General features: G+C 45.5%; 1 protein-coding gene across 1 annotated transcript in view; it reads left to right on the top strand.

Moving 5' to 3' along the window:
* Positions 1-1,106: 1,106 nt before the first annotated feature.
* LOC130302431 (SCO-spondin-like) overlaps positions 1,107-21,451 on the top strand; it is a gene marked incomplete at its 3' end in the record, with an annotated part of 101,999 nt that continues 81,654 nt past the window's right edge. The window contains 17 exon segments of the mRNA XM_056551711.1: positions 1,107-1,165; positions 1,859-1,941; positions 7,379-7,549; positions 7,910-8,154; positions 8,279-8,381; positions 8,611-8,769; positions 8,884-8,969; positions 9,073-9,201; positions 9,307-9,469; positions 9,546-9,786; positions 9,864-10,002; positions 10,082-10,208; positions 10,290-10,462; positions 10,609-10,830; positions 14,188-14,353; positions 15,573-15,822; positions 19,564-19,744. Coding sequence (XP_056407686.1) covers positions 1,107-1,165; positions 1,859-1,941; positions 7,379-7,549; positions 7,910-8,154; positions 8,279-8,381; positions 8,611-8,769; positions 8,884-8,969; positions 9,073-9,201; positions 9,307-9,469; positions 9,546-9,786; positions 9,864-10,002; positions 10,082-10,208; positions 10,290-10,462; positions 10,609-10,830; positions 14,188-14,353; positions 15,573-15,822; positions 19,564-19,744 — 2,697 coding nt within the window.

The raw sequence follows: 21,451 nt of genomic DNA on the forward strand, positions 1-21,451 counted from the left end.
GGGCAAGGAGTTAACCATTTTGCGTGGATGACAGCTCCGGAAATGGAGCAAAGTATTTTGATCTGTAGGTTTGGAGTATAGTGTAGTGTTTAGATGTTGTCCCATTTTGCAAACCATCACATCAAGAAAGCTCACTTCCTGTTTGGAATAAGTCATAGTAAATTTGATGTTGTCCTCCATATTGTTTAAGAACTCATGAAAAGTGTGTAGCTCTTCCTCGGAACCACTCCACAGGAGGAAGACGTCGTCAATGTAACGCCACCACCCCAGACAATGTCTGAAGTGGTGGCACACATAGACGACGTCTTCCTCCAATGAACCAACATATAGATTTGCATACATTGGCGCAACATTCGTCCCCATAGCGGTCCCAACTAACTGTAAATAATATTTGTCATCAAAGATAAAATAATTGTTGGTCAAAATTAATTTTAATAGATCTAACATAAAATGTTGGGCCACTATGGGGAAGTCTGTTGTCGCCAATTTCTTCTGAACTGCAGCAATCCCTTTGTTGTGATCACTAGATGTATAGAGACTGGAAATGTCAAGTGAAACCAGGATTGTATCTTCAGGTATGTTGGTATTGTGTATTTTACTTAGAAAATCATTAGTGTCACGTATATACGACTGGGCCCTAAAGACCAATGGTCGTAGAACTCTGTCCAAAAAAATTGAGGCATGACTCAGTACCACCTCCCTACCCGAAATGATCGGGCGGCTAGGTGGATTAGACAATGATTTGTGAACCTTTGGCAGGATATACCGTGATGGTGTTTTGGGATATTGTATCAAAAGGAATTCCTTGAGTGGCTCATCAATAATACCTGCTGCCAAAGATTCACAAACAAGGCTAGAGAAATGTTTCTGTATATCAGGACATGGATCTCTATCCAGCAATTGATATGTACCAGCGTCCATGAGCTGTCTGTACACCTCCTTCCTATAATCAGCTGTGTCCATGACCACGATCCCACCACCCTTGTCTGCAGGCTTGATGGTGAGATCCTCTCAGCCCTAGTTAAATTAGGATGCTCTCTACCGGAAGGCCTCTCTTTCAATATTTCAATATCTTGTCGAACCAAAGACATAAAGGTCTCCAAAGGATGAGACATCAAGACAGGATTGAATGTGCTCTTATTTCTAAGATCAAACTTATTAAGCTGTAACATACAAGTATTGGTCTGAGACCCAGTCGAATTATCGGCATGGGTGTCAAACCAAATCTTTAACTTAAGATTTCTAAAAAAAATACTGTAAATCACATTCAATTTTATACCAATCCGTGTTGGTCATAGGGCAAAAAGATAGTCCTTTAGAGAGCAATTGTACCTGAGTCTCTGTCAGAGTGTGAGATGAGATGTTGATAACCGTGTCTGTTATTTCTTCTTCTGTTGTGGACGGGGATTGTTGTTCCTGCCTGTTCTCTGTGTTCTGGTTCTTCCTTGGCCTGTGGCGTTTTCGCCCCCGTCTCCTTGTGGGTTTCCTGGAGATGGGTTCGAGACAGAGTCCTCCCCTAAAAAATCATTAGTGGGAAAAACATGAAAATCAGAATCCTTCTGAGCCGTTTTTTTCTTCCCTGGTTTGGGGGTGGCATATTGTTGATTGGGCACATAAAGATTTTGTTGATGCCACGTGTATACACGTCCTTTAGCATAATCTCCTGCATCCCTATGCCATTTCTTTTTCTTGACCTCCTGGCTATGTGAGCCAATAAACCACCACTTTTCACGTTATTGAGGAGTGCTGCGCTTTTTCTACATATATATATATATATATATATATATATATATATAATCTCCCCACTCCCCCTACACTGTACATATATATTTCTATATATCTGCCTTGTCCCCACCAGGCCAGAGACCACCAGGCCGGCTGTTTGGAACGAGACGATTCGGGCGTGCTGTGAGGGCTGGACGGGCGAGGACTGTACACAGGGTAGGTTGTCATTACAATTGCTGATAGATGTTTGGTGGTGGACACTTGGTGTTAGATGTTTGGTGCTGGACACTTGGTGTTAGATGTTTGGTGGTGGACACTTGGTGTTAGATGTTTGGTGCTGGACACTTGGTGATAGATGTTTGGTGCTGGACACTTGGTGTTAGATGTTTGGTGGTGGACACTTGGTGTTAGATGTTTGGTGCTGGACACTTGGTGATAGATGTTTGGTGCTGGACACTTGGTGTTAGATGTTTGATGGTGGACACTTGGTGTTAGATGTTTGATGGTGGACACTTGGTGATAGATGTTTGGTGCTGGACACTTGGTGTTAGCTGTTTGGTGCTGGACACTTGGTGATAGATGTTTGGTGCTGGACACTTGGTGTTAGATGTTTGGTGGTGGACACTTGGTGTTAGATGTTTGGTGCTGGACACTTGGTGTTAGATGTTTGGTGGTGGACACTTGGTGTTAGATGTTTGGTGCTGGACACTTGGTGATAGATGTTTGGTGGTGGACACTTGGTGATAGATGTTTGATGGTGGACACTTGGTGATAGATGTTTGGTGCTGGACACTTGGTGTTAGCTGTTTGGTGCTGGACACTTGGTGATAGATGTTTGGTGCTGGACACATGGTGTTAGATGTTTGGTGGCGGACGCGTGGTGATAGATGTTTGGTGATGGACACTTGGTGATAGATGTTTGGTGCTGGACACTTGGTGATAGATGTTTGGTGGTGGACACTTGGTGATAGATATTTGGTGGTGGACACTTGGTGTTAGATGTCTGGTGGTGGACACTTGGTGTTAGATGTTTGGTGCTGGACACTTGTGTTAGATGTTTGGTGCTGGACACTTGGTGTTAGATGTTTGGTGGTGGACACTTGGTGAGAGATGTTTGGTGGTGGACACTTGGTGTTAGATGTTTGGTGGTGGACACTTGGTGTTAGATGTTTGGTGCTGGACACTTGGTGATAGATGTTTGGTGGTGGACACTTGGTGATAGATGTTTGGTGGTGGACAATTGGTGATAGATGTTTGGTGCTGGACACTTGGTGTTAGATGTTTGGTGGTGGACACTTGGTGTTAGATGTTTGGTGATGGACACTTGGTGATAGATGTTTGGTGGTGGACACTTGGTGTTAGATGTTTGGTGGTGGACACTTGGTTATAGATGTTTGGTGGTGGACACTTGGTGTTATATGTTTGGTGATGGACACTTGGTGATAGATGTTTAATGATGGACACTTGGTGATGTTTGGTGGTGGACAATTGGTGATAGATGTTTGGTGGTGGACACTTGGTGTTAGATGTTTGGTGGTGGACACTTGGTGTTAGATGTTTGGTGCTGGACACTTGGTGATAGATGTTTGGTGGTGGACACTTGGTGATAGATGTTTGGTAATGGACACTTGGTGAAAGATGTTTGGTGGTGGACACTTGGTGATAGATGTTTGGTGGTGGACACTTGGTGATAGATGTTTGGTGGTGGACACTTGGTGATAGATGTTTGGTGGTGGACACTTGGTGATAGATGTTTGGTGGTGGACACTTGGTGATAGATGTTTGGTGCTGGACACTTGGTGATAGATGTTTGGTGGTGGACACTTGGTGATAGATGTTTGGTGGTGGACACCTGGTGTTAGATGTGTGGTGCTGGACACTTGGTGTTAGATGTTTGGTGGTGGACACTTGGTGTTAGATGTTTGATGGTGGACACTTCGTGATAGAAGTTTGGTGCTGGACACTTGGTGTTAGCTGTTTGGTGCTGGACACTTGTGTTAGATGTTTGGTGGTGGACACTTGGTGTTAGATGTTTGGTGCTGGACACTTGGTGATAGATGTTTGGTGGTGGACACTTGGTGTTAGATGTTTGATGGTGGACACTTCGTGATAGAAGTTTGGTGCTGGACACTTGGTGTTAGCTGTTTGGTGCTGGACACTTGTGTTAGATGTTTGGTGGTGGACACTTGGTGTTAGATGTTTGGTGCTGGACACTTGGTGATAGATGTTTGGTGGTGGACACTTGGTGATAGATGTTTGGTGGTGGACACCTGGTGTTAGATGTGTGGTGCTGGACACTTGGTGTTAGATGTTTGGTGGTGGACACTTGGTGTTAGATGTTTGGTGGTAGACACTTGGTGTTAGATGTTTGATGGTGGACACTTCGTGATAGAAGTTTGGTGCTGGACACTTGGTGTTAGCTGTTTGGTGCTGGACACTTGGTGATAGATGTTTGGTGGTGGACACACGGTGATAGATGTTTGGTGGTGGACACTTGGTGTTAGATGTTTGGTGTTGGACACTTGGTACCAGATGTTTGGTGCTGGACACTTGTGTTAGATGTTTGGTGGTGGACACCTGGTGTTAGATGTTTGGTGCTGGACACTTGGCGATAGATGTTTGGTGGTGGACACTTGGTGATAGATGTTTGGTGGTGGACACTTGGTGATAGATGTTTGGTGGTGGACACTTGGTGATAGATGTTTGGTGCTGGACACTTGTGTTAGCTGTTTGGTGCTGGACACTTGGCGATAGATGTTTGGTGGTGGACACTTGGTGATAGATGTTTGGTGGTGGACACTTGGTGTTAGATGTTTGGTGGTGGACACTTGGTGTTAGATGTTTGGTGGTGGACACGTGGTGATAGATGTTTGGTGATGGACACTTGGTGTTAGATGTTTGGTGCTGGACACTTGGTGATAGATGGTTGGTGGTGGACACTTGGTGATAGATGTTTGGTAATGGACACTTGGTGATAGATGTTTGGTGGTGGACACTTGGTGATAGATGTTTGGTGGTGGACACTTGGTGATAGATGTTTGGTGGTGGACACTTGGTGATAGATGTTTGGTGCTGGACACTTGTGTTAGATGTTTGGTGGTGGACACGTGGTGATAGATGTTTGGTGCTGGACACTTGGTGATAGATGGTTGATGATGGACACTTGGTGATGTTTGTTGGTGGACAGTTGGTGATAGATGTTTGGTAATGGACACTTGGTGTTAGATGTTTGGTGGACAATTGGTGATAGATGGTTGATGATGGACACTTGGTGATGTTTGGTGCTGGACACTTGGTGATAGATGTTTGGTGGTGGACACTTGGTGATAGATGTTTGGTGGTGGACACTTGGTGATATATGTTTGGTGGTGAACACCTGGTGTTAGATGTGTGGTGCTGGACACTTGGTGTTAGATGTTTGGTGCTGGACACTTGGTACCAGATGTTTGGTGCAGGACACTTGTGTTAGATGTTTGGTGGTGGACACTTGGTGATAGATGTTTGGTGCTGGACACTTGGTGTTAGATGTTTGGTGGTGGACACTTGGTGTTAGATGTTTGATGGTGGACACTTGGTGTTAGATGTTTGATGATGGACACTTGGTGATAGATGTTTGGTGCTGGACACTTGTGTTAGCTGTTTGGTGCTGGACACTTGGTGATAGATGTTTGGTGCTGGACACTTGGTGATAGATGTTTGGTGGTGGACACTTGGTGTTAGATGTTTGGTGCTGGACACTTGGTGTTAGATGTTTGGTGGTGGACACCTGGTGTTAGATGTTTGGTGGTGGACACTTGGTGTTAGCTGTTTGGTGCTGGACACTTGGTGATAGATGTTTGGTGGTGGACACTTGGTGATAGATGTTTGGTGGTGGACACTTGGTGTTAGATGTCTGGTGGTGGACACTTGGTGTTAGATGTTTGGTGCTGGACACTTGGTGTTAGATGTTTGGTGGTGGACACCTGGTGTTAGATGTGTGGTGCTGGACACTTGGTGTTAGATGTTTGGTGCTGGACACTTGGTGTTAGATGTTTGGTGCTGGACACTTGGTGTTAGATGTTTGGTGGTGGACACTTGGTGATAGATGTTTGGTGCTGGACACTTGGTGATAGATGTTTGGTGGTGGACACTTGGTGTTAGATGTTTGGTGCTGGACACTTGGTGTTAGATGTTTGGTGGTGGACACTTGGTGATAGATGTTTAGTGGTGGACACTTGGTGTTAGATGTTTGGTGGTGGACACTTGGTGTTAGATGTTTGGTGCTGGACACTTGGTGATAGATGTTTGGTGGTGGACAATTGGTGATAGATGTGTGGTGCTGGACACTTGGTGTTAGATGTTTGGTGATGGACACTTGGTGTTAGATATTTGGTGGTGGACACTTGGTGATAGATGTTTGGTGGTGGACACTTGGTGTTAGATGTTTGGTGGTGGACACTTGGTGATAGATGTTTGGTGGTGGACACTTGGTGATAGATGTTTGGTGGTGGACACCTGGTGTTAGATGTGTGGTGCTGGACACTTGGTGTTAGATGTTTGGTGTTGGACACTTGGTACCAGATGTTTGGTGCTGGACACTTGTGTTAGATGTTTGGTGGTGAACACTTGGTGATAGATGTTTGGTGCTGGACACTTGGTGTTAGATGTTTGGTGGTGGACACTTGGTGTTAGATGTTTGATGGTGGACACTTGGTGATAGATGTTTGGTGCTGGACACTTGGTGATAGATGTTTGGTGCTGGACACTTGGTGTTAGATGTTTGGTGATGGACACTTGGTGATAGATGTTTGGTGCTGGACACTTGGTGATAGATGTTTGGTGGTGGACACTTGGTGTTAGATGTTTGGTTTTGGACACCTGGTGTTAGATGTGTGGTGCTGGACACTTGGTGTTAGAGGTTTGGTGCTGGACACTTGGTGTTAGATGTTTGGTGGTGGACACTTGGTGATAGAGGTTTGGTGGTGGACACTTGGTGATAGATGTTTGGTGGTGAACACTTGGTGTTAGATGTTTGGTGCTGGACACTTGGTGATAGATGTTTGGTGCTGGACACTTGGTGTTAGATGTTTGGTGGTGGACACTTGGTGTTAGATGTTTGGTGATGGACACTTGGTGATAGATGTTTGGTGGTGGACACTTGGTGTTAGATGTTTGGTGGTGGAAGCTTGGTGATAGATATTTGGTGGTGGACACTTGGTGATAGATGTTTGATGGTGGACACTTGGTGATAGAGGTTTGGTGGTGGACACTTGGTGATAGATGTTTGGTGATGGACACTTGGTGTTAGATGTTTGGTGGTGGACACTTGGTGATAGATGTTTGGTGATGGACACTTGGTGATGTTTGGTGGTGGACAGTTGGTGATAGATGTTTGGTAATGGACACTTGGTGTTAGATGTTTGATGGTGGACAATTGGTGATAGATGTTTGGTGGTGGACACTTGGTGTTAGATGTTTGGTGGTGGACAATTGGTTATAGATGTTTGGTGGTGGACACTTGGTTATAGATGTTTGGTGGTGGACACTTGGTGATAGATGTTTGGTTGTGGACACTTGGTGATAGATGTTTGGTGGTGGACACTTGGTGTTAGGTGTTTGGTGCTGACTACACCTTAAAATTTCTTCTTTTCACTTCCATTGTTTGTATTATTAGGTGAAGGCTTCTTGGGTCGATGCTTCTACACTTGGAACTGTCAGGATATCGGGAGCCCCCAGAATGTGACCCTGATGAGTATGGAGGAATGCTGCCTTCACCCTTGGGGCCACAGCTGGAAGAACGTCACATCTGAGCTTTGCTTCAGCTGCTCCTACGTGTCACCCACTGGTGAGGACAACCCACACAGATGTATCATCGCCAGGGGTGGAGACATATTAGGAAAGGCCATCACCTGTATGAAGAACTTTTGGGATGTGACCTGACTGTCAGGGGGTCATAGTCCAGAGAACTGGTGCAGCCAATGAGGTCCTGGAGATGGATCAGGAGATCCGCATTATTAAGAATGTTAGACTTATATTAGTAAGTGATAGATGTGGGTCTCATTTAGAGCCGGCGGGATCAGGAACAGGTGAGGACAATTATATATTACCGGTGGAGATACCGCAGCGGGCGCAGTGGGTGGAGCTTCCTGTAGAGTAGGAGATGGACTCTCTCGGTCTAACTGCACTTGTGTTCGTGTCTGTACAGCAGATCTGCCGTCACCCTTCCTGATGAGGCCGTATCTGTCCACCGCTCTGATCGGGGGCCCCTCACCTCGGCACCGGCTCTTCTCCACCTGTGTCACCTGGGGCGGCTTCCACTACCGCACGTTTGATGGGAAACATTACAACTTCCATGGTGACTGCATGTATAATCTGGCCTCTTCCATTGATGCCAACTGGGCCGTATTTGTCTCCGGAGAACCCTGCACCAGAGCTGGACTCTGCCCCAAGGTATGGAGGTTCATGGCCATTGGGGTCCACCTGAGGTCCTCTGTGCTGCTGTGGGAGACTTACCTGCTTATTACACATACCTGCACCTGTGTAACATCTCAATCACTGCTGCCTGTGCTTCCAGCGTCTCAGGATGATCTTTGGGTTGGACCAAGTTGTGGTTAAAGGACGGTCGGTGACGGTGAATGATGTCATAGTACCTGATGGAGACCCCCATCTACAGAATGGTGAGTTCACAGATGTGAAGTTGGGAGGGCTCCGGGGTCCCAGGAATCCATATTAAAATATCTAGACCAATTCCTAGAGGACAATTGCCAAGGTTTGTTATTAAGACCCATGAAGGATCAGTCTACAGATCTTATTGTTCTTTGATGTTATGGGCGGCCAGCTCTTTGCATATGTGTGATGAGGGGGATGAAGGTTTTGGGGGTCACTGTTTCTCTGCTTCTGTGTCAGGCATCAGTATCCTCTGGCTCGGAGATTTCGTCTTTGTGGAGAGCGGTCTTGGCGTCAGGGTGAAGTTTGATGGAGTCAACAACATTTATGTCACAGTGAACTCCGACCTTCAGGGGAGAACAAATGGATTGTGTGGAACCTACAACGAGAAGACAGAAGGTAAGTGTCCATGAGGCCTGTCCCGGGACCCGTGGGGGTGGAGCTGGGCCCTTCAGTGAGTAGGACCTCCCCTTGGACAAGGTGAAGAGCATGTCATGTGGTCTTCTCTCCTAGATGACTTCACCCTAGTTGGGGGCGCCATCTCTCTGAATGCAGCCGGATTTGGGAATTCCTGGAAGGTGCAGGACATGGTCACTCAGGTGAGTGTGATAATCTGGATTTGTGAATGATGGGAGTTGTTGGTAATATTACCTGTCCACCCCGTCATTGAGGGATTCCTCACAGATCTTGTTTTTGGTGCAGCACACGTGTCCTGATGTTCCTGAGTTGGGTCCTAGCTGTGATCTCCCAGGACGAGAGGCCATCAAGATGGAGGCGGAGTCTATTTGCAGAAAGCTCTTAAGCGCCCCCTTCAGTCACTGTCACCACAAGGTAAGGCAGACAATGCAGTTATGGCTGTGGACCCTGACACTGATAGTTCTATGGGCCAATCGTGGTTTGGGCAGTGGTCCTCATCGTGTGGTCTCCTACTACCAGGTGGATCCCAGTGGCTTCTATGACACATGTATGTACACCTACTGCCAGAACACTGGGACGGAGCAGGACAGGAACTCCTCTGTGTGCCCAACATTTACCAGCTATGCCCGGGAGTGTTCTCAGCAGAAGATCACCATCACCTGGCGCCGGGCAGGTTTCTGTGGTAAGTATGGGTGACCAGCAGTGGCCTAAGATCATGACTCCTCCGTGTATTCTTCATATGGTTGGTTCTTCTCCAGAGAAGGAATGTCTGATGGACAAGCAGTACTCTGATTGTGTGTCCGCCTGCCCGGCCAGCTGCGCCTCGGTGGGGAGCTATGATGATGGTCAGTGTCGGGATGAGTGTGTCAGCGGCTGTGAGTGCCCGGCCGGCCTGTACCTGGAGAATGGGCGCTGTATGAGGGAGGAAGAGTGTCCATGCTACCACAGAAGACAGAGATACTCCCCCGGAGAGGTCATCAAGCAGAGGTGTAACCAATGGTGAGTCTCTCCCCTGTAGAGCACATCTTGTGCCCCTGACATGGGTGTTGTCCCTGGTGACCATCTTGTCTTTGCAGCACGTGTGATGGTGGACGGTGGCGCTGTTCTCAGGACAGATGTGCGGCTGAGTGCTCGGTGGTGGGGGATCCGCACTATATAACATTTGATCGTAGGAGGTTCACCTTCCATGGTTCCTGTGACTATGTCCTGGTTGAGGTGAGGCTTCTAGACGTGTGGGGTCACAATTGAAGAACCCGATTAGTCACCTGACATTCATTCACTTCACTCCTTGTAGGATTATGTGGATAGAAAACTCCTCATCTCCGGGGAGAACGAAGACTGTGGTGGTCAGGGGTCTGTCAGCTGCCTTCGAGCCATCACCATAAGCGTCTACAAGACGTCGGCCAGACTCCGAGCGTCAGGTACCTCCCGGCCCCACACCTGATGTCCATATTGTGTCTGTACGTTGTCAGTGTGTGACTCCCATCTTCTCTGATCTTCAGGAGACCCCACAGTGGATGGACATGTGGTGACCCTTCCTTTCCTCAGCCCTGACCTGTCCATCAGACGGGTTTCCTCCACCCACCTTCTCCTCCTGACATTCGGGGCTCACGTGCTCTGGAATATGGAGTTCCCATCGGTTTACATTACCCTGCAGCCAACATTTGCTAATAAGGTGAAGTAGACTCAGCGTGACCCCTACAGGTTATAACAAGGAACTTCCTGTCCCCAGGGAAAACACTGCCAAAAACGTTTTTGTGATGATAATATCAGGACCCCCTGTCCCTCAGGTTATAACGCTCTTGTTCCCACTGTATACAGGTGCGGGGTCTGTGTGGGACGTACAACTGGAACCAGAACGATGACTTCACCACACCTGAGGGCGACATTGAGAGCAGCTCCGTAGACTTTGCCAATAAGTTTAAGGTTTCATCTGACTGTCCAGACGTGGGGCCCCGGAGCTTCGACCCCTGCGGGACGTACACCCAGCGCAGGGAGTACGCAGAGGAAGTGTGCGCTCTCATATCAGGACCAAGATTCCAGGTACAAATAGCACCAGACATCACCATCAGACATCACCATCAGATATCACCATCAGACATCACCATCAGACATCACCATCAGACATCATCATCAGATATCACCATCAGACATCACCATCAGACATCATCATCAGATATCACCATCAGACATCATCATCAGATATCACCATCAGACATCACCATCAGATATCACCATCAGACATCATCATCAGATGTCACCATCAGACATCACCATCAGACATCACCATCAGACATCACCATCAGATATCACCATCAGATATCACCATCAGATATCACCATCAGATATCACCATCACATATCACCATCAGACATCACCATCAGATATCACCATCAGATATCACCATCAGACATCACCATCAGATATCACCATCAGATATCACCATCACATATCACCATCAGATATCACCATCAGACATCACCATCACATATCACCATCAGATATCACCATCACATATCACCATCACATATCACCATCACATATCACCATCACATATCACCATCACATATCACCATCAGATATCACCATCAGACATCACCATCAGATATCACCATCAGACATCACCATCAGATATCACCATCAGATATCACCATCAGATATCACCATCACATATCACCATCAGATATCACCATCAGACATCACCATCAGATATCACCATCAGACATCACCATCAGATATCACCATCAGATATCACCATCACATATCACCATCAGATATCACCATCAGACATCACCATCACATATCACCATCAGATATCACCATCACATATCACCATCACATATCACCATCACATATCACCATCACATATCACCATCACATATCACCATCAGACATCACCATCAGATATCACCATCAGATATCACCATCAGATATCACCATCAGACATCACCATCAGACATCACCATCAGATATCACCATCAGACATCACCATCAGACATCATCATCAGATATCACCATCAGACATCACCATCAGACATCACCATCAGACATCACCATCAGATATCACCATCAGATATCACCATCAGACATCACCATCAGATATCACCATCAGATATCACCATCAGATATCACCATCAGATATCACCATCAGACATCACCATCAGATATCATCATCACATATCACCATCAGACATCATCATCAGATATCACCATCAGACATCACCATCAGACATCACCATCAGACATCACCATCAGATATCACCATCAGATATCACCATCAGACATCACCATCAGACATCACCATCAGACATCACCATCAGACATCACCATCAGATATCACGATCAGACATCACCATCAGACATCACCATCAGACATCACCATCAGACATCACCATCAGATATCACCATCAGATATCACCATCAGACATCACCATCAGATATCATCATCACATATCACCATCAGACATCACCATCACATATCACCATCAGACATCACCATCAGACATCTTCATCACATATCACCATCACATATCACCATCAGACATCACCATCAGACATCACCATCAGATATCACCATCAGACATCACCATCAGACATCACCATCAGATATCACCATCAGATATCACCATCAGATATCACCATCAGATATCACCATCAGATATCACCATCAGATATCACCATCAAATGTCTCCATCAGACATCACCATCAGATATCACCATCAGATATCACCATCAGATATCACCATCACATATCACCATCAGATATCACCATCAGACATCACCATCAAATATCTCCATCAGCTTTCACCATCAGATATCATCATCAGACATCACCATCACATATCACCATCAGATATCACCATCAGATATCACCATCAGATATCACCATCACATATCACCATCAGACATCACCATCAGACATCACCATCAGACATCACCAACAGATATCACCATCAGATATCACCATCACATATCACCATCAGATATCACCATCAGATATCACCATCAGACATCACCATCAGACATCACCATCAGATATCACTATCAGACATCACCATCAGACATCACCATCAGACATCACCATCACATATCACCATCAGATATCACCATCAGATATCACCATCAGATATCACCATCACATATCACCATCAGATATCACCATCAGATATCACCATCAGATATCACCATCAGACATCACCATCAGACATCACCATCAGATATCACCATCAGACATCACCAACAGATATCACCATCAGATATCACCATCACATATCACCATCAAATATCTCCATCACATATCACCATCACATATCACCATCAGATATCACCATCAGATATCACCATCAGACATCACCATCAGACATCACCATCAGACATCACCATCAGACATCTTCATCACATATCACCATCACATATCACCATCAGACATCACCATCAGACATCACCATCAGATATCACCATCAGACATCACCATCAGACATCACCATCAGATATCACCATCAGATATCACCATCAGATATCACCATCAGATATCACCATCACATATCAACATCAGACATCACCATCAGACATCACCATCAGATATCACCATCAGATATCACCATCAGATATCACCATCACATATCACCATCAGACATCACCATCAGACATCACCATCAGATATCACCATCAGACATCACCATCAGACATCACCATCAGATATCACCATCAGATATCACCATCAGATATCACCATCAGATATCACCATCACATATCAACATCAGACATCACCATCAGACATCACCATCAGATATCACCATCAGATATCACCATCAGATATCACCATCACATATCACCATCAGACATCACCATCAGACATCACCATCAGATATCACCATCAGACATCACCATCAGACATCACCATCAGATATCACCATCAGATATCACCATCAGACATCACCATCAGATATCACTATCAGATATCACCATCACATATCACCATCAGATATCTCCATCAGATATCACCATCAGACATCACCATCACATATCACCATCAGATATCTCCATCAGATATCACCATCAGACATCACCATCAGATATCACCAACAGATATCACCATCAGATATCACCATCAGACATCACCATCAGATATCACCATCACATATCACCATCAGATATCACCATCAGATATCACCATCAGATATCACCATCACATATCACCATCAGACATCACCATCAGACATCACCAACAGATATCACCATCAGATATCACCATCAGACATCACCATCAGATATCACCATCACATATCACCATCAGATGTCACCACCAGACGTCACCCCCAGTATTTTATGTTATCATTATAATGTGTATATAACCAGTGTGTTTACCATTGTTTTCCATTCTTTTGTGTGGCCTCTTAGCCTTGCCATGATGTTGTGGAGTGGGGCCCCTATCACCAGCTCTGCCTGTATGATGTCTGTGGCTGTTCCTCTGCCAAGAACTGTCTGTGCAGTGCCGTGTCTTCCTATGCCAGGCAATGTGCCCAGGAGGGGGTGGTGGTGCCCTGGAGGAATGAAACCTTGTGCTGTAAGTCTGGCTTATTGTCCCCGTCCTCTCTGGTCATAGCTCCGCCCTCTGTTGTCTTTGCCCTGCCCTCTGTTGTCTTTGCCCTGCCCTCCTTTGTCATTGTCCCGCCCTCTGTTGTAATTGCCCCACCCTCTGTAGTCATTGCTCCGCCCTCTGTTGTCATTGTCCCGCCCTCTGTTGTAATTGCCCCACCCTCTGTAGTCATTGCCCCGCCCTCTGTTGTCATTGTCCCGCCCTCTGTTGTCATTTCCCTGCCTTCTGTTGTTATTGTCCTGCCTTCTGTAGTCTTTGCCCTGCCCTCTGTTGTCTTTGCCCTGCCCTCTGTTGTCATTGTCCCGCCCTCTGTTGTAATTGCCCCACCCTCTGTAGTCATTGCCCCGCCCTCTGTTGTCATTGTCCCGCCCTCTGTTGTCATTTCCCTGCCTTCTGTTGTTATTGTCCTGCCTTCTGTAGTCTTTGCCCTGCCCTCTGTTGTCATTGTCCCGCCCTCTGTTGTCATTGCCCTGCCTTCTGTTGTCATTGTCCTGCCTTCTGTTGTCATTGTCCCGCCCTCTGTTGTCATTGCCCTGCCTTCTGTTGTCATTGTCCTGCCTTCTGTTGTCATTGTCCCACCCTCTGTTGTCATTGTCCTGCTCTCTGTTGCAATTGTCCTGCCCTCTGTTGTAATTGCCCCACCCTCTGTTGCCTTTGCCCTGCCTTCTGTTGTCATTTCCCCACCCTCTGTCATTGTCCCGCCCTCTGTCATTGTCCCGCTCTTAGTGGTCATTGTCCCGCCTTCTGTTGTAATTGCCCCACCCACTGTTGTCTTTGCCCCGCCCTCTGTCATTGTACCGCTGTTACTGGTCATTGTCCCGCTTTTAGTGGTCATTGTCCCGCTCTTAGTGATCACTGCCCCGCCTTCTGTTGTATTTGCCCCACCCACTGTTGTCTTTTCCCCTCCCTCTGTTGTCATTGTCCCGCCCTCTGTCATTGCCCTGCTCTTACTGGTCATTGTCCCGCCCTCTGTTGTAATTGTCCCGCTCTTAGTGGTCATTCTCACACCCTCTGTTGTCATTGCCCCGCCCTTTGTTTTGATTGCCCCCAGAAGTCATCCTCTAATCTTCCATATTTGACTGTCCATATCTTCTCTCTTTTTTTCTCGGGTCGGTATTCCCCACATGTCCCATGTTCCCAGTTTCCTTCTCTTGAGGTCTCTATATCTCCTCCTTTTCCTCTCTAGCCATCCAGTGCTCCGGAGGACAGGTCTACATGGAGTGTTCTCCTCCCTGTCAGAAGATGTGTGCTGACCTCCGTATGGGAGATTCTGGATCCTGCCAGGAACTAGTTGGCTGTGTGGCAGGATGTAACTGTCCAGAGGGTCTGGTGCTGGATGACAGTGGACAATGTGTCCGTCCTTCAATGTGCCCTTGTCATCATGGAGGAGAAATCTATCAACCTGGGAGCATCATCAAGCAAAAGTGCAAAGACTGGTGAGTTAGTGATGAGAAGGACAATGAAGTCCAGATGAGGCAAACCTGACACCACCGGGATCCTGGATGTTATGGTGGGAGCAGGTGTGGGATGTGATGGAATCATAGATGGTGGGAGTGGGATGTGATGGAATCATAGATGGTGGGAGTGGGTGTGGGATGTGATGCCATCATAGATGGTGGAAGCGGGTGTGGGATGTGATGACATCATAGATGGTGGAAGCGGGTGTGGGATGTGATGACATCATAGATGGTGGAAGCGGGTGTGGGATGTGATGACATCATAGATGGTGGAAGATGTGATATGATGATTCCGAGAAAGACAATCAGCAGCTAGAGATCTTAGCGTCTGGTCACCCTTTTAACACACGACCCTCCACCTATAGGGGCCACTGTCTGCTGTGAGTTCTAGCCATGGAATTAGTGGTGGGAGATGTCTGATGAAATCACCCTATGACCTGTTTACACTTCCTCACAGGATAGGTTGATTTCATTGAATTTCTCAGCCACATGACCACGTTCCATCCATTATAGAACCTCAATTCCAAAGGCAGCAAAGAATCCTCAACATAACAAATCGCCCACAATGTTGTAAAGTAGAAGGTGCTGGAGGAATGTCCCCCCTTATTAAGGGATATCTCAGTAGTGTGGATGTAAAGGATTAATTGTCTCTCATGACTCTGAGATGGAGTCTACTCTGTTATCTCATGATTTCTGGTATTCTCTGTTATCTCATGATTTCTGGCCTTCTCTTTTATCTCATGATTTCTGGTCTCCTCTGTTATCTCATGATTTCTGGTATTCTCTGTTATCTCATGATTTCTGGCCTTCTCTTTTATCTCATGATTTCTGGTCTTCTCTGTTATCTCATGATTTCTGGTCTCCTCTGTTATCTCATGATTTCTGGTATTCTCTGTTATCTCATGATTTCTGGCCTTCTCTTTTATCTCATGATTTCTGGTCTTCTCTTTTATCTCATGATTTCTGGTCTTCTCTTTTATCTCATGATTTCTGGTCTTCTCTGTTATCTCATGATTTCTGGTCTCCTCTGTTATCTCATGATTTCTGATCTTCTCTTTTATCTCATGATTTCTGGTCTTCTCTGTTATCTCATGATTTCTGGTCTTCTCTGTTATCTCATGATTTCTGGTCTCCTCTGTTATCTCATGATTTCTGGTCTCCTCTGTTATCTCATGATTTCTGGTCTTCTCTGTTATCTCATGATTTCTGGTCTTCTCTTTTATCTCATGATTTCTGATCTTCTCTTTTATCTCATGATTTCTGGTCTTCTCTGTTATCTCATGATTTCTGATCTTCTCTGTTATCTCATGATTTCTGGTCTCCTCTGTTATCTCATGATTTCTGGTCTCCTCTGTTATCTCATGATTTCTGGTCTCCTCTGTTATCTCATGATTTCTGATCTTCTCTGTTATTTCATGATTTCTGGTCTTCTCTGTTATCTCATGATTTCTGGTCTTCTCTTTTATCTCATGATTTCTGGTCTTCTCTGTTATCTCATGATTTCTGGTGTTCTCTGTTATTTCATGATTTCTGGCCTTCTCTTTTATCTCATGATTTCTGGTGTTCTCTGTTATCTCATGATTTCTGGCCTTCTCTGTTATCTCATGATTTCTGGTCTCCTCTGTTATGTCATGATTTCTGGTCTTCTCTTTTATCTCATGATTTCTGGTCTTCTCTGTTATCTCATGATTTCTGGTCTCCTCTGTTATCTCATGATTTCTGGCCTTCTCGTTTATCTCATGATTTCTGGTGTTCTCTGTTATCTCATGATTTTTGGTCTCCTCTGTTATGTCATGATTTCTGGTCTCCTCTTTTATCTCATGATTTCTGGTCTTCCCTTCTGTTATCTCATGATTTCTGGTCCCCTTCTCTTTTGTCTAATGATTTCTGGTCGTCTCCTCTGTTATATCATGATTTCTGGTCTTCTCTATTATCTCATGATTTCTGGTCTTCTCCTCTGTTATCTCATTATGTCTGGCTTCTCTGTTATCTCATTATCCCTAGTCATCTCCTCTGTTATCTCATGATTTCTAGTCATCTCCTCTGTTATCTCATGATTTCTGGTCTTCTCCTCGGTTATGTCATGATTTCTGGTCTTCTCCTCGGTTATGTCATGATTTATGGTCTTTTCTTCTGTTGTCTCTTGATTTTTGGTTTTCTCCTCTGTTATCTCATGATTTCTGGCCTTCTCTTTTATCTCATGATTTCTGGTCTTCTCTGTTATCTCATGATTTCTGGTCTCCTCTGTTATCTCATGATTTCTGGTATTCTCTGTTATCTCATGATTTCTGGCCTTCTCTTTTATCTCATGATTTCTGGTCTTCTCTTTTATCTCATGATTTCTGGTCTTCTCTTTTATCTCATGATTTCTGGTCTTCTCTGTTATCTCATGATTTCTGGTCTCCTCTGTTATCTCATGATTTCTGATCTTCTCTTTTATCTCATGATTTCTGGTCTTCTCTGTTATCTCATGATTTCTGGTCTTCTCTGTTATCTCATGATTTCTGGTCTCCTCTGTTATCTCATGATTTCTGGTCTCCTCTGTTATCTCATGATTTCTGGTCTTCTCTGTTATCTCATGATTTCTGGTCTTCTCTTTTATCTCATGATTTCTGATCTTCTCTTTTATCTCATGATTTCTGGTCTTCTCTGTTATCTCATGATTTCTGATCTTCTCTGTTATCTCATGATTTCTGGTCTCCTCTGTTATCTCATGATTTCTGGTCTCCTCTGTTATCTCATGATTTCTGGTCTCCTCTGTTATCTCATGATTTCTGATCTTCTCTGTTATTTCATGATTTCTGGTCTTCTCTGTTATCTCATGATTTCTGGTCTTCTCTTTTATCTCATGATTTCTGGTCTTCTCTGTTATCTCATGATTTCTGGTGTTCTCTGTTATTTCATGATTTCTGGCCTTCTCTTTTATCTCATGATTTCTGGTGTTCTCTGTTATCTCATGATTTCTGGCCTTCTCTGTTATCTCATGATTTCTGGTCTCCTCTGTTATGTCATGATTTCTGGTCTTCTCTTTTATCTCATGATTTCTGGTCTTCTCTGTTATCTCATGATTTCTGGTCTCCTCTGTTATCTCATGATTTCTGGCCTTCTCGTTTATCTCATGATTTCTGGTGTTCTCTGTTATCTCATGATTTTTGGTCTCCTCTGTTATGTCATGATTTCTGGTCTCCTCTTTTATCTCATGATTTCTGGTCTTCCCTTCTGTTATCTCATGATTTCTGGTCCCCTTCTCTTTTGTCTAATGATTTCTGGTCGTCTCCTCTGTTATATCATGATTTCTGGTCTTCTCTATTATCTCATGATTTCTGGTCTTCTCCTCTGTTATCTCATTATGTCTGGCTTCTCTGTTATCTCATTATCCCTAGTCATCTCCTCTGTTATCTCATGATTTCTAGTCATCTCCTCTGTTATCTCATGATTTCTGGTCTTCTCCTCGGTTATGTCATGATTTCTGGTCTTCTCCTCGGTTATGTCATGATTTATGGTCTTTTCTTCTGTTGTCTCTTGATTTTTGGTTTTCTCCTCTGTTATCTCATGATTTCTGGTCTTCTCTGTTATGTCATGATTTCTGGTCTTCTCCTCTGTTATGTCATGATTTCTGGTCTTTTCTTCTGTTATCTCATGATTTCTGGTCTTCTTCTCTGTTATCTCATGATTTCTGGTCTTCTCCTCTGTTATGTCATGATTCTTCTTCTCTTCCAGTACCTGTGTGCATGGTTTATGGAACTGCACAGAGAACAGATGCCCAGAGGTGGCTTTCTGCCCTGGTGACTTGGTCTATAAATTCGGAGAGTGTCTTCTCACCTGTGAGAACCTGGAGCAGAACCAGAGCTGCTCGGATAGTGGTGATGGTTGTGTGTGCCCAGATGGAACAGTTTTCCTGGTAAGTAGAGATGAGTGAGCACATAACAACTCACTGTGGAACTAATGATCCCAGAAAGCCTTCACACTAAAATGCAAAGCCATTTGAGAGAGGCATTGTTCAGTTGGCTGACCTGTATTTTACCTGTTTTTTGGGGGTTAAACTGATTTATAGAGAATTTCCTGCTTGTTTTAAGAAAAAAAAAAAAACTCATTCCTATTAGAGAGGGTTGAGCTCAGAAGGTGGCATCATCACCCCGAAGCGAACAAGATTGTCAGCCAGCAACTTGGAAAAATTAATGTTTGTTAAAAACAAACCAGGCATGGAATAGTGATGAATTTATACCTCCTGTGCCAGATGTCACTGATTAGACAGTACTACATCGCCCCTGCTGTACACTTCCTACTACAACTCCCACCAGTCCACCACTGCCTGCTGTACGCTGACTACTACAATTCCCACCAGTCCACCACTGCCTGCTGTTCGCTGGATATTACTTCTCCCACCAGTCCACCACTGCCTGCTGTGCGCTGGATATTACTTCTCCCACCAGTCCACCTCTGCCTGCCATACACTGCCTACTACAATTCCCACCAGTCCACCACTGCCTGCTGTTTGCTGGATATTACTTCTCCCACCAGTCCACCACTGCCTGCCATACACTGCCTACTACAATTCCCACCAGTCCACCACTGCCTGCTGTTCGCTGGATATTACTTCTCTCACCAGTCCACCTCTGCCTGCCATACACTGCCTACTACAATTCCCACCAGTCCACCACTGCCTGCTGTTTGCTGGATATTACTTCTCTCACCAGTCCACCTCTGCCTGCCATACACTGCCTACTACAATTCCCACCAGTCCACCACTGCCTGCTGTTCGCTGGATATTACTTCTCTCACCAGTCCACCTCTGCCTGCCATACACTGCCTACTACAATTCCCACCAGTCCACCACTGCCTGCTGTTCGCTGGATATTACTTCTCCCACCAGTCCACCTCTGCCTGCCATACACTGCCTATTACAATTCCCACCAGTCCACCACTGCCTGCTGTTCGCTGGATATTACTTCTCTCACCAGTCCACCTCTGCCTGCCATACACTGCCTACTACAATTCCCACCAGTCCACCACTGCCTGCTGTTCGCTGGATATTACTTCTCCCACCAGTCCACCTCTGCCTGCCATACACTGCCTATTACAATTCCCACCAGTCCACCACTGCCTGCTGTTCGCTGGATATTACTTCTCTCACCAGTCCACCACTGCCTGCCATACACTGCCTACTACAATTCCCACCAGTCCACCACTGCCTGCTGTTCGCTGGATATTACTTCTCCCACCAGTCCACCTCTGCCTGCCATACACTGCCTATTACAATTCCCACCAGTCCACCACTGCCTGCTGTTCGCTGGATATTACTTCTCTCACCAGTCCACCTCTGCCTGCCATACACTGCCTACTACAATTCCCACCAGTCCACCACTGCCTGCTGTTCGCTGGATATTACTTCTCTCACCAGTCCACCACTGCCTGCCATACACTGCCTACTACAATTCCCACCAGTCTGCCACCCTTGCTGTTGCTACTACCAGCCAGGCCTACACATACACAACCCATGATTATCATGGTTACAGCATATCACATTAACTGAGCCTTAAAACCACTTTATAAGTACACTCATAGTGTTATACAGAAGTTTACAGCTCTTTGTGTTATACAGGGGTTT

Source organism: Hyla sarda, unplaced genomic scaffold (assembly GCF_029499605.1).
Source record: "Hyla sarda isolate aHylSar1 unplaced genomic scaffold, aHylSar1.hap1 scaffold_1166, whole genome shotgun sequence".
Classification (NCBI taxonomy): Eukaryota; Metazoa; Chordata; class Amphibia; order Anura; family Hylidae; genus Hyla; species Hyla sarda.